We start from the raw sequence: 13,995 nt of genomic DNA, 5'->3' as shown, positions 1-13,995 counted from the left end.
TTTCATTTGTACCGTCTATTTCAGTGGTAACTGAAATCCTCCTTACTTCATTCATCCTTGAAAGGGATGTTTGCCTGTTGTAAAACTAACTGACTGGCCACTCATTCCAAACCCTTCGCTGTGTGCTCAGAGTGCAGCTTGTCACAACAATTTTCCAATGTTAACATTTGTGTGTCTTCTCCTCCTCAGGACTGAGTCTTCACTCTGCACGTTCAGAAACTACATCCTCTCCCAGTCCTTCTGTGAGAAATACCACTGCATCAGAATCAACTCAAACTGTCCATGTCACCCTTGCTACTAGTACATCAGCAAACGAGCTACAATCAACAGCAGCAGGAACAGTGACCACTTCAAGAGACAAAGTCACCTCAGGACCAGCAGAACAGGGCAATACCACAATCTCCTCAGACACCACAAGAGAGTTGTCAGCTACCACTACACATCTTGCCTCAGATACAGAAAGAGCAAATGTTTCAGCCACCAGCCCGTCACCGTCCTCAAGCACTGGGTCAGAATCAACAGCCACAGAACACATCTCTGGGACTTCAGTTTCCAACCTGACAAATACAACAGCTCCAGATACAGCCACCCCTCCCACAACAGCTCCAGATACAGCCACCCCTCCCACAACAGCTCCAGATACAGCCACCCCTCCCAAAGAGACCCCAGCAACCACCTTTTCTCACCTAACTAATACCTCGTCTTCGTCGTCATCGGCAGGTTCCTCCAGACAGACCACCATTACAAATCAACACACAACCCAGCTGCCAAACGCATCCACAGCAGCCCCCGCTACAGAGGATGCCTCTACTAAAAAGATGCCCCCAGAGTCCCTCTCATCAGGCCCAGTGATCAGACAAACATCTCAAGTGACTTTGGCAACCAAGTCGGTCACGGAGGCCGTCTCCATGGATAGCACCACTCTCTCCACAGGAGTCACCATGGAAGAAGTCCAGCGTGCTTTAAGTTCAGGTGAGGCAGATGATTTTAGTATGTGCGTTATTTATGCTGTCACCTTTAGTGCTTCATTTCTCCTGTTATTTTGGGGGGCATTTAGGCAGGAGGCAAAGAGGTGAGAAAAAGAACACTTACATCTATTCCTAGGAAGTGTTGTCATGTTACTTGTAATATTAACAAAGTCACCCAGGAGCTACAGCTGTGTTTTATGTACATCACACGGTATTGCCTTATTATGAATCTCCTCTACACCTGTGATCCCTTCATAGAAAGACGTTATAACAATGACTGGGTATATTCTGACAGGTCTGACACCAAGCTCTAAGTTTCAATAAGAATTTCACTTCCTACACTCTAGACTAGGAGACCACAACAGATCTGCTGACCATAGATGCCGCGTTTTCTAATGAGAATGGACACTTTTCCCTTTCCCCACGGCCAGTGAACTTAGAAACCTTTCTGAGAGTTATCCAATAACTTTTCTACACAGTTTTAAGGTTTGAAATCTCAACCTGCCGTGGTTAGAGAAGTACCCTATCCTGCTAGAAAAATGGAAGAATTCATGGCTTTCTAATGGCATATAACTTCTTCTCGTCCTGATGGATGAGGTATTGGACCTTAAACAAATCACTGGTTCAGGATTAAATTCAGTCAATGCCAGAGCTCAAGGGAAATTCCCCATGTATGGAGGAAATAACACGACAACATTCTGGCACAGGCTTTTAATGGCATCTTAGATGTTTGGAAGGTCAGATATAATCACCTACTAATCCATTATCTTTGAAAAGTGGTCAAAGGTGCGTTGTGTGTACGTACATACACCACATATGGTGATGTCAGCATGGCAAGTTGCCCTATGAAGGGCTAGTGTGAGAATAGACCAGGGATAGCGTGAATCAATGTGGATTCCCATGATCAGGATATTATCTCAATGTCCTTCATTATGGGCGACCTTACTCATTTCAGACCGATTCTTTCCTGTCCTCTCCATACCTGGCATTCTGTTTAATCCGGTAACTTGATGTACAGAGTGAGACATTTTAAAACTGAGGCTACAGCAAGCTTTATACAATCTTTCAAACTTGTTTGGTGGCATTTTCCCCCCCAGTCTCATTGCGGGTGGGTTGGCCTATTCCAAGGGCTGGAGCCATCACCGTTCAAGGAGCTAGAGTCAGGATCATTCACTTTGACCAAGTACCTTGGGGAAAAAACAACAAAATAAAGGCACTTCTGCCAAACTGAATTCTCTCCTGCTCCCTTGAATTTTGAATAAAATGCAGTGTACGCGCAGGTGATACCTCTAGAGAAAAATCAGTCCCCGTCACCCTGAAATCTGGGGGAGCCCTACAGTGCTGTGATGTATCAGTGTGTATTTTTTCTTCTGATTAAATTTAGTGTCTGCAGCATATTCCATAGCATTAAACATCAGCTACAGGGATGATTGTGAGTTGTGATACAAAGTGACCCTTTTAAGAGAGGGCAAGGAAGTAGTGGTGCTATAAAGACACAAATAAACAGCATCTCATTTGTCGAGTGCTCAAATGCCTCATTCAGCACTCTCCTGCATTACAGCACCAAAGAGCTTATTCACGGAGACTAGAGATTAGTAGATGTGTTGTGAACCATCCCAACTGTATAAAGAAAGGAGATGGAGGCACAACTGGAATACAGATCTGGATGCAAAAGTCCCCAAAGTTCAGGAGTTGTTTGAAGTTGTGCCATCTAGTCCCAACTGTTTTGTTTATTTCATCACATTCCTTTAGTCCTTAACTTTTCTTCCCCCTCATCAAGCAGAACAAGTGGGAGCGATCTCTGTCTAACAGCCAAAATCTAGAGAGTTAACAGCACGTTACGGCTGACTCATCAAGCCCTGTAAAGTAAAACAAGAAGTTATGAGTTCTCTGGCCCAGCCTTTGCACCCAAGTGTATTTTATGGTATAGGATGACAGTGTTATGGCTACAGGTGAGAGTGCAGTAAAAACCACTTCATACATGCAACGTAGATCAAAGTGCTATCAGGCTGCATCTTCATGGGGCATACGAGCTATTTTGGGGTAGAAAGGGTCTGTTCTTATCTTAATGGGTTTGTTCTGGGGGAAAACAGAATAGGATGTTGGGAGGGGATTTAAAGTAATGGATACAAGTTCTGCTGGTTTTGCAAGACAAACTCACAGGCAGACAGTCTGGGTCCCAGGCCAGCATGCTTAATACCAGCACAAGCCACTGCATGTGCTTCCTCCGCTTTGCTCGAAGACATCCCTACTCCTCCTCCACTACGCCCCCGTGTCTCCTCAGTACAGGTGGAGAGACACCTTGAATCAGCCACCTGACATTTTGGTGGGATGGTTATGTACAAATCACGGTAGTTTCAAAGATTAAAGCCAACATTCATTCCTCAGCCTGTCGTTTCCCCCAGCCAAGGCTGAGTGCCGGCTGAGTCCCATGCTGCTGGAAGCGTTTTCGGTCTCCGTGGTTAAGAGGAGCTACAAGGAGTTAATAGGAGGAATTCTCAGACTGTTTTCTTTCCCCAGGCAGAAGTCCAGTATCTTCTCCACTTAACTGCATTGGCTAATTGTAGCTCCTCTTGAACGTAGGGCACACAGACAAGCAGCATGAGACTGGCCAGTTATGCTGGCTTTGTGGACATGGGTGTCCACTCAGTCTCTCCACGGCCCCCCCAAGGTGGAAGGCATTGATTTACAGAGAAGGGTAGTGTAAGGCAGGAGCGGGCAAACTTTTTGGCCTGAGGGCCAAATGGGGTTTCCGAAATTGTATGGAGGGCCGGTTAGGGGAGGCTGTGCCTCCCCAAACAGCCAGGCGTGGCTTGGCCCTGCCCCCTGCTTCTTGCCCCCTGACACACACACACCCCGGGCTCCCTCATCCAAATCCCCCTGTTCCCTGATGGCCCCCCCATACCCCATCCATCCCCTGACTGCCCCCTGCTGCCCCATCCAACCCCCCGTCCTTCCTGACTGCCCCCCAGACCCTGACTGCCCCCTGCTGCCCCATCCAACCCCCCCTCCTTCCTGACTGCCCCCCAAGACCCTTGCCCCCATTCAACCCCCCTGTTCCCCACCCTCTGATCACCCCAACACCTAGCCACCCCCCTGAACTCCCCTGCCCTCTATCCAACCCCCTGCTCCCTTGAGCACCGGTGGAGCCAGCCACGCCACCATGCAGCACGGAGCACTGGGTCAGGCCCCGACTCTGCAGCGGCGCTGCCCGACGAGCTTACAGCCCTGCCGCCCAGAGCATTGCGCCGGCGGTGCAGTGAGATGAGGCTGCGGGGGAGGGGAGACAATAAGGGAGGGGCGGGGGGCTAGCCTCCCCAGCCGGGAGCTCAAGGGCCGGGCAGGAGGGTCCCGTGGGCCGTAGTTTGCCCACCTTTGGTGTAAGGGCATGAGGAGTGTCTTCCAGTGAGAGCAGTCTTAGTTTTTTTCTGTAGGAGAGTCTCAAGATCCTAGAACCACAGGATCTGGAGCCATGTTTCAGAGTTGATTTTCCTCCTGTGTCATGAGAAAAGTATATTCAGAAGCTGACATTAAACATCTTTGCAGCTGGTGTCCTTTGGGGTTAAGAGTATGGACAGAGGTGCCATACACCAGAAGTGATGAGTGATCTCTCGTCGGCACACAGACATTTCCTGGTGCTGGAAAGCCAAGGTGGCTGAATGAGATACACCCTGAAATGGATCTTGGCAGCGGCTGCTGGCTCGCAGTTGGCAGTGGGTGTGTGCCCATTATGTGGGAGGAGGGGGGGGAAGAAGTGTTACTATCTGGTAAAATAGAGTAACAGCTTTGCCACAAAATGACAATGGGGGCAGAGGGGTTGTTTAAAACAACATAGGGCAATGATAAAGTCTATAGTTTGAAAGGTGCTGTGTGAGTGTAGTTAAGAGGCTGAAGTAAGATGGGCGACTTGTTACAGAAGGAAGCCCTGGCTGTCCTGAGCAGTAGTAGGTAAAAATTAATTCTTTCAGTGTAGAAAATAGGACACCCAGCTAACCATGGTGTCATGGGCGTTGGCATGGCCACTTCCACATTTCCCGAGCTCTGCCTGTCTCAGCTGGGAGCTGACCCTCTACCCATCCACAGCTGGTGCCAGACGCTTGCTCCCTCTTTCTCAAAGGAGGAATCTTTGTTCCCAGCAGTGGGAAGAGGGGGACAGGGGAGCCACGGAAGGGAGAAGAGAGGAGTTCCTAAAGAAAAACAGAGCAGAGAAGAAACTTTGTAAGGGAGAATGGGAAGTGGAGAGGAGACTTCGCAGGGGCTGGCAGATTTGAAGAGCTGTGGGAGAAATTTTAGGTTGGCAGAAGTCACTTATTTGGTAGATATTTTGTCCAAAATTTTTCAAAGCAGCCAGTGAGTCTGTTTCAGAGTTTCGGCACCGCACAGACGGTGCTGATCTCCTGCCCTTTGAAAATCAGGCCCCTCCACATGTCTCACGCTGAGCACCCACAGTCACCAGTGGCTTCTGAAAATCTTGGCCCTAATTTTTGAGAGATTTTTATTAAAAAACAAACAAAAAAAAAACCCTGTATTTTGGGGGGACTTTTCTGAGCTCTTAAAGTTTTGTCTAACATGCTCTGTAAGCCCTGAACAGTGTTTTTGCATAAGCAAAACCATTTCCCTGTGAAGTAATTACTGCTTGGTCAGAAGACTGTATGCTTTTGTGGATTGTTTTTGGATCATTCGGGTTGAGAGTATGAAGTCACAAGTCTGGCACTTGATACTTATCTTAAAGATGGTAAAAACAAACAAACACAAAAAAAAAAAAAAAAAACACCCATGTACCATATTTTCATTGTCTGCCAGATTGTGACCTGCACAGTGCAGGGTCAGTATTTCAGTGCACACACACTTCCAGTGTTTGCTGTGTTTATTGTATCCAAATCCATTCGGCTGCCTTTACCAGAGCATCACAGTTACAAAAATATAAAGCTGCCCAACTCTCATCAAATATCTCCCTGCTGCAAAGGAAATACAAAGATTGCACGTATTTCCTCCCGCCCCCTTAAATGTTATCATACCAAGCAGACAAGAGCATTAAAGGGAGCAAGTGAAGACTTCGTTTGACCCCGACAGTCTTCTTCAGCTAATAGCAATGCTGAGAGGAAACCAGTCCAAAGTGCTGCTTGTCCAGCGAGCGTCTGCAGGCTGCGGAGTGGAATCAGTATGGCCTTGGCAGTGCAGTCTTAGGTGGAGGGGCTGCAAGGTGAAGCCAATTAACAGGCACCATTGAATAACTGTCAGGAAGCCCCGGCGGCCTGGAGCCTCGTGAATACGTTATTGGAGGCTGCAGAACCACTGGCCTCAGAAGCTCATTACTTAAGAATAAACCTGTAACTTGAAGGAGTGTTGAAAACTTTCCCCTCTTTGTCCCCCTGGGAATTTAAATGAGATCAGTTCTGAGGGCAGCTCCTAAACAGTGACTCTACATTGTCAGGGACTGAGGGCTCATCCAGCCATAAACCTGCTTATTCACGCCTTGTAAACCCCCCCCCCCCCCAGGAGATTTTAACTGAGCCATTAAAAGGCGGCATGTACTCGCCTGCCAGAGATGTGCCACAGCTTCCTCCTTCAGCAGGGAAACCGTCAACCACTCGTAACCCCGCTGTGTGTACATAGTAACATCGCACGCGAGAGGAACATAGCCACACGTGGCTTTTAAAGCGAGGAACATGAGCCCATCCCAGGAATAAAGCAATAAGCCTGGATGGGATGGAACTAGACAACTAGAGACAAATTTTCAAGGGCCCAACACGAACACTTGGGACCTCGTTTTCCAAGCACTCAGCTCTCATTTCCATGCCTAAATAAGCACCAGATTTTCCAAAGTCCACAGCAGCTCCTATTGTGCCACTACCAGTTCAACACCTAGCCTGCCCCTTTTGAAAGTCTGGCCACATATTTTGGTGCCTATATGGGCACCAAACTCTTCAGAAAAATCTAGCCTAAGGGCCCCATTCCCATCATGCAGGCTTGTGTCCGTGAGACTCTGCAGACTTCGGCGGGGGCATTCCTGATTGACAGCAGTGTAAACCAGAGAGAATCAGGTTCCTGGTTAGGGCACTTTGCCTGATGGCTGCAGGTAAAAGTTACAGTATGTAAAGAATAGGAATAGAACAGCGGTCCTCAAAGTTTTGTACTGGTGACCCCCTTTCACACAGCAGGCCTCTGAGTGCGACCCCCCTCTTATAAATTAACATTTGAATATAATTTAACACCATTATAAATGCTGGAGGCAAAGCGGAGTTTGGGGATGGAGGCCGACAGCTCGCGACCCCCCATGTAATAACTTTGCAACCCCCTGAGGGGTCCCAACCCCCGGTTTGAGAGCCCCTAGAATAGAACCGGCCCTGGGAACAGACAGCTTGGGAAGGGAGGGGGAGCTTAGGTTAAAGGGCAGTCTCGTTTCAGAATCATTCCACAGTGCAATTGCCCATTCACATCCAGGCCTCAGTTACAAACAAGGACAGATCTTAGCAGTGAGGCGGAGTGGCCATAGTCTCTCAGATGTGCAGTGAATGAACCACCTTCCTTCTCAATAAGGCATCTGGGGTTGACAGCAAATACCACATTGCATACATGCGCAGGCAATCCACACGTGGCCAGCGTGGTGTTAACTCGCGCACTGCAAACAAGTGAGCCGGAAGGGGACAGAGGTAATTGTTTTGATAAATTATGACCTCACTTAAACATGTTTATGCCCTTTTCTTCCTCTTCCCTCCCATCCCCTTTGCAGGAAGCATTGCAGCCATTACAGTAACGGTCATTGTGGTGGTGCTGCTGGTGTTTGGGGTGGCAGCATACCTTAAGATCAGGTAAGCATCCACTTGGTAAAAGGACAGTTACCCTGAACATAAGAACAGCCATACTGAGTCAGACCAAAGGTCCATCTAGCCCAGTGTCCTGTCTTCCGACAGTGGCCAGTGCCAGGTGTCCCAGAGGGAATGAACAGAACAGGTAATCATTAAGTGATCCATTCCCTGCTGCCCATTCCCAGCTTCTGGCTAACAGAGACTAGAGACACCATCCCCGGAAGCAACTCAGTTACTGGAACAAGCTGGAGTATATTCTCCTCTCCATGTGTATTCATGACTGACAGGTCACCTTCCTTCAGTGCAACAGCTGATGCTAATACAGCAGAGCTGGTGGCACTCAGGACTGGCGGCGGGGGGCGGGGGGGAAGCCACGATTGCAATTGCGATCAGCGGCACTCCAGCGGCAGCTCCACCGCACCGCTTTCTTCTTTGGCGGGAATTCGGCGGCAGGGGCTTCCCTCGGAGAGGGACCCGCCGCCGAATTGCCACCGAACAGCCAGACGTGCCGCCCCTTCCCCTTGGCTGCCCCAAGCACCTGCTTGCTGGGCTGGTGCCTGGAGCCGGCCCTTGTGGCCTGGTGCTGCTGTCAGGCCTGGACTGTGCATCAGTGACTGTTGTGTTCAGGAGAGGCCTGAGCCTGACTGCTCTGCTCTCCAGCCCCAGCAGCAGTAGGGCAATGCAAGCTTGTGTGCGCTGCTGGCCTACCACTGTGCCTCCAACCCCGGGGAGCCCAGATCTAGGGCCAGACGCGCATTTCAGCCTCTTGATGAGGGACCAGCGAGTGCCAGTGATGGTAGCAATGGTGGTGTCGACACCTGGCCACAGGAATAAGAGCCCTGGCTCATTTTATCAAGGTCACCAAGCAGCTACCCGATGACAATGGTGTCCAGCCGTTATTGGGCTGGCTGGGATACAAGCTCGTTAGCCGACAGTGAGTGGTACCACAGCCCCTGTCTCCCTTGGTGCACCTGTACCAGCGCTAGGGGGCAATCGAAGGCGCACTATTATCTGAGTGCAAAGAGGCTCGGAGTTGGAGGAGACGCTGTAGCAATCCCATTTTATGTAGTTTTCAATGGTACAAGGTGGCATTTTTCTCATTACAAAGGCCTCACTCACATGCCAGAGCCAGTCCTGCAATGTGTTGTGACCATAAACAGTAATTATCCCTCTGGCAAGCTTTACTCATACCCTATCTGTGACCTTAAAATAAGAACAACCTACACGGAGCATCTTTAATTGGGTTTAATTTAAGACTGAGGTAAGCAAGGTTTCTGTTTCAACTACTTCATAGTGATTCATACGAGTTCAGGCTTGGGCACAACCAAAATAGTCCTGTGCGGAGCTATCACTGGTGGTATGGAGGGACACTAGAAAATAGATGGGTTAGTAAATCAAACAGACAACAGCCAGCTATTCTTGCTGTAAAAATGAATGTCTTGTTTGCACGGACACAGTCCTCCCTGGCCAAGTATTTCCTGAAAGTCACGTGTTCAGTTGGCATTCTCTCGGACTAGAATAACTTTTAAGTGTGGCTGAAGAAGGGAGTAGACTGCATTGAACAAGAACGTCCTGCTTTGGAAATTGAAAGAGGTTTTCACAGCTCCTGTAGGGCAGTGCTTCTCAAAGCCGGTCCGCTGCTTGTTCAGGGAAAGCCCCTGGCGGGCCGGGCCGGTTTGTTTACCTGCCACATCCGCAGGTTCGGCCGAACGCGGCTCCCACTGACTGCGGTTCACCGCTCCAGGCCAATGGGGGCTGCGGGAAGGGCAGCCAGCACATCCCACAGCCCCCATTGGCCTGGAGCAGCGAACCGCGGCCAATGGGAGCCGCGATCAGCCAAACCTGCGGACGCGGTAGGTAAACAAACCGGCCCGGCCCGCCAGGGGCTTTCCCTGCACAAGCGGCGGCCAGACTTTGAGAAGCACTGATGTAGGGCACAGCATGAACTGGGATCCCTAGGAAGGTTCTCTAAAACTCTCTGCAATTGCACCTGAGATTTGACGATTTAAGGTATTTCAGAATTACATTCCAGGGGCATTTTTGGCACGATGTTTATGTGGACTTTGCCAGTGGTGAATCGCATTCTGTTAAAATATCAACAACAGAACTGCAGGATCCCAAATGCCACTGTAATGCTACATATGCACACCATCCGATAAAAATATCAAAGAGACAGCATTTAATAAACAGTCAACGAAAGCAAGTTCCTTCCCAGCCTCCATACATCCAAATATTGGGCTCCATGCCAACCTCCCATCCATAACCATGTCTCCCAGGCAGTGTTGAACAGGAGCAGAGGCCCTTTCCTGCCTCTGAGGGATGAGTTCAAGGCCATGTCAGTATTATAAAAGCATGTGAAAAGCCTGCATATTTACACACATATATACACAAACTTTTTCTGCAAATATTCTCATTAAAAAAAAATCATTTCCACAAATATTCCGGACAGGAATCTCATGTGCTCTTATATTCACAACAAACTAACAGGAGAGGAATGGGAACAGAGTCAAAAAGCAAATTATTTAGGTTGGTGACTGAGTTTTCACTCCTTGCGGTGTTCAGCCAGCTCTCCTACCCCGTGCACTGACTTCATCATAGATCACTAAGAGAGAGACAAAAAGTATGGTCAACATGCATTCATTCTCTTCTCACCCAATTGAGATCCAGCCCACAGACCACTAAATATTCAGAGCTTAACAAAACAACCCTATTAAAAATCCATAGCACTTAGTACACTACCACACCTAACTCTAGATCAAGAGGCAATATTAATATCTATATAAAAGCAGGAAGGTTTTAACTCCCTGCAGAGGAACAACAGACCATCTACTACACTCAAATGCATTCATACCACAACACAGAATCATCGATCACCCCCGGGAATTAGAAACTAGAAGGCATGGGGCCTACTGCAAACTGAAATAAACTAACTGATCAAAGGGCCCAATTGTATTGCAATGCACAGTCAGGGGACATGACTGTTCCCTGATATCATTAAAGTTCAAATCATTCCTATAGCATAGACAGGATCTAGCTGTGTTTTAAGTGCGTCCCTGAACCGGACCAAGGAAGCAGCTAGCATTAGACTTCTCGCTGTCCCAGATGGTTGATCATTAAAGATTTTAGGCACCTGGAGCTGAGATGTGATTTAGGTGTCATCTAAATCAGAATCAAAACCGTAGCCTAAAATTAATCGGGATCTAAATACCACCAATTTATCCTCTCACATATTAAGTTCCCTGGGCCTGGTTACAGAGATGGGTTTTAGCAGTAGGTGCTTTTCAATGTCTGCAGGAGCGAGGGTATCCTTTCTACAGGGCTGTGCACTGAATAGGAATAGCGCTGGAATAGGGTGTTTCTAAACCATTCCCAACTAATCCCAGACTTTTTTTTCCCCTCCCTCTCACCCTCCCAGACATTCTTCATATGGAAGGCTGTTGGATGACCATGACTACGGATCCTGGGGAAACTACAACAACCCGCTCTATGACGACTCTTAGCACAGGAAAGTTAATTGGGACAAGAAATAAATGTTCTTATTTATAAGTGCTTATACAGTAGAACAACAACAAGTCGCCGGGTATGCATTCAGTTCCAGTGCCACACCATCTTCTCTTCCTGCTGCTTCTTCCTCTGTTACACATGGAATCATACTTTTAAGACAAGCCTAAATGCTGAATCACAACTGCAATGGGACTAAACTGAAGCTGACAGACTGCAATCACGGTCTCGAAACCAAAGGCAGTCACTCCACAAGCGCAATAAATTTGAGTTTACGCTTTTAAGGAGGAAATTATATTAAATCTCAGTGAGGGGATGGGAATGGGAAGTAATGACTGAAAGATTTTCATCTGTACGGCTTCTGTTCCTTTGATTTCTCTTTAATCTTCCCTGTCTGTTCAGAGCAGATGGGGTTCTGGTCAGAGCTCTGCAGTGCAGTACAGGCCTTCTATCGTTTATTACCAAAAGATCAAAACAAATTACCCAGGAGGCTGGGAAGTAGAGAAAAGGAAAACTCAGCAGGGTCATGCCAGAAACGGATGCTTTTATTGTTGGTCGTCTTTACCAGGCTGTCATTTTCAGAATGTTATAATTATAAATTCAGCTGAAGGTTAAATCCACCACCTATGTCATGGTGGGCGGCAGGTTTACACACTGACGTGTTACACGTTGAAGTGGAAAATTAGTGATAAGCAGGAAGGGGCGACAAAGGTACCACCGCTGCTGCAATGAAGGCATGTGGCAGAAATGCCGGCAGGAGTTGGGAACTTTCTTTTTGGAAGGGTGAAACGTTAGGAGAGAACCCGTACCATGGCAACGTAAGATTCCATGAAGTGCAACATTCACATTCAAAACACCACTTCCTCTGATCTGACCGCTGCTAGTGAAGAATATGGTTATACCCCAAATAAACTGCAAATAGGCAAAACCAGTTCTGCTGCCCTTCCCTTCATTTAAGCTGCTAGGATGAGTAACTACGATTTAACCTGAGGTAAAGATCGCAGAATTAGGCCCCAGATTAGAAGATGTGGTGGAGGTTTTTAGAACAGTCTATGGGAATTGCACACACCTCTCTTTGAAATTAATCCCTGGGATGCTTTGCTTTGAGAGTCTCAACTTAATGTTTAATAGCTGTTCACTGCAGCAAATCTTCAACCCAGTTCAATCATTTCTCTCTCCCTGACCTTTCCCTTTTCTTTTTTAATTGTGTGAACAAGGCTGGGTGTCTTTATTTATTACATAAAAGAAACTTGACAGATCACCAGTGCTGTAAGGAAACAAATATAGCTCCTGTTTCTACAGAATCTGAGATAGAAGTGTGGTCATCTGCTACATATATTGCTTTATTGAATTATTTTCTTACAGTTATTTTTATCTGGTAAGGTCATTTGCTAAAACAAGCAAGTATTTTTAATCCAAAGTTTGTGTTTACTAATCCTGCTACTGCTACCAGTAAACAAAGCCACATGGGTTCATTTAGGAGATCAAAACAGACTTGGCTTGTTTAAATACACAATAACATTGGAGCACATGATCCGACAGACTTATGAAACTCCAAACCTTGTCTTTTTCAGAGTAGTTTTTTGATTGTTGTAAAAAGACAGCACAGTATCATTAGGTTAACATGCATTAGCTCATCAAAGCTACAGTAGTGGTTGGCATGCATTTCCATTTTACCAGTTTGACAGGTAAACCAAGACCTGCACTCCCAAAACATAAGCTTGGATGGAAACTTACTTTTTAAGCTGTCACTTCTCTTTGTCAAATAGAAGGTGCAGGTAACTGCTTGAGTGCAGCAGGACATTTTGCTACAGGGGTGGTAGTTCTACTGGATGAGAAACGTGTGCAGGGGCCTTGCTGTTGGGAATAAAAGTCACCTACACGGAGAACACAGACCATGTTTGAAAACCAGTCAAGAACTATTAATTATTGGTACTGCAGTAGCGCTAGGAGCCCCAGTCATGGATCGGGGCACCATTGTGCTGTATAGACACAGAACAAAAAGTTTCCGCCTCAGAGCACTTGGGTGGCTCAGCTTGGGCCCTCCAAAGTAGTAGATCCTAAAATTAGTGGACACTTGGAATGTATGCTGTCAGTCCAGTCTCCCTCCATCAAATCAGGATAAGAAGTTACCTAGCATCACTTTAAGGAGCGTTGTGAGGTTTAGGGTCTAAACTGCTTTGACAGCCTCAAAAAACGTGATCTGCATACATACAAAGGACTATGAGAAACCAGCATGTGTTAACTCCTTGTGCTTAACAATCTGTTCCACTTTGTTTTTCGCTTAGGCACTAAGTACCTTTCCCAAGCCTGAAGAACTCTTTAAAGTTCAAAAGGTTGCCTCTTTCCCCAACAGAATTCGGTCCAACGTGAGAAATCATAGAAAGGTACCCTTGTTGGGGCCATTTCTATTGCTCTGTACCATTACATGCGATTCCTACTGTAGTACCCTAAAGATATAGATTACGGATTGCTTAAAAATACATTGTGTTTCTATAGCATCTTTCAAATAAGGATCGTGTGTGTGTGTGTGTGTGTGTGTGTGGCTTAATTAACGTATATAAAGCACCACACCTTTGATACAGGTAAGTGTTATCCCATTACAGTTGGGGAAACACCCAGGAGGTTGTCCCCGGTCACAAATGGGGCAGCAAGAAAGAAACCAAGTCTATCGCCTTGGTTCTGCCCATTAGACCACACTCCCTACCGTCTCTTGG

General features: G+C 47.2%; 1 protein-coding gene across 1 annotated transcript in view; it reads left to right on the top strand.

Moving 5' to 3' along the window:
• The window catches only part of PARM1 (prostate androgen-regulated mucin-like protein 1), a 42,684-nt gene extending 29,517 nt beyond the window's left edge, over positions 1 to 13,167 (top strand). Inside the window, exons 3-5 of the mRNA XM_034771324.1 lie at positions 190 to 972; positions 7,702 to 7,780; positions 11,193 to 13,167. Coding sequence (XP_034627215.1) covers positions 190 to 972; positions 7,702 to 7,780; positions 11,193 to 11,277 — 947 coding nt within the window. The 3' untranslated portion in view covers positions 11,278 to 13,167. The remainder of the gene's footprint in view (positions 1 to 189; positions 973 to 7,701; positions 7,781 to 11,192) is intronic.
• Positions 13,168 to 13,995: the final 828 nt, after the last annotated feature.

The sequence above is a fragment of the Trachemys scripta genome, chromosome 5 (genome assembly GCF_013100865.1).
Source record: "Trachemys scripta elegans isolate TJP31775 chromosome 5, CAS_Tse_1.0, whole genome shotgun sequence".
Taxonomy (NCBI): domain Eukaryota; kingdom Metazoa; phylum Chordata; order Testudines; family Emydidae; genus Trachemys; species Trachemys scripta.
This window is presented reverse-complemented; position numbering and strand designations above follow the sequence as displayed.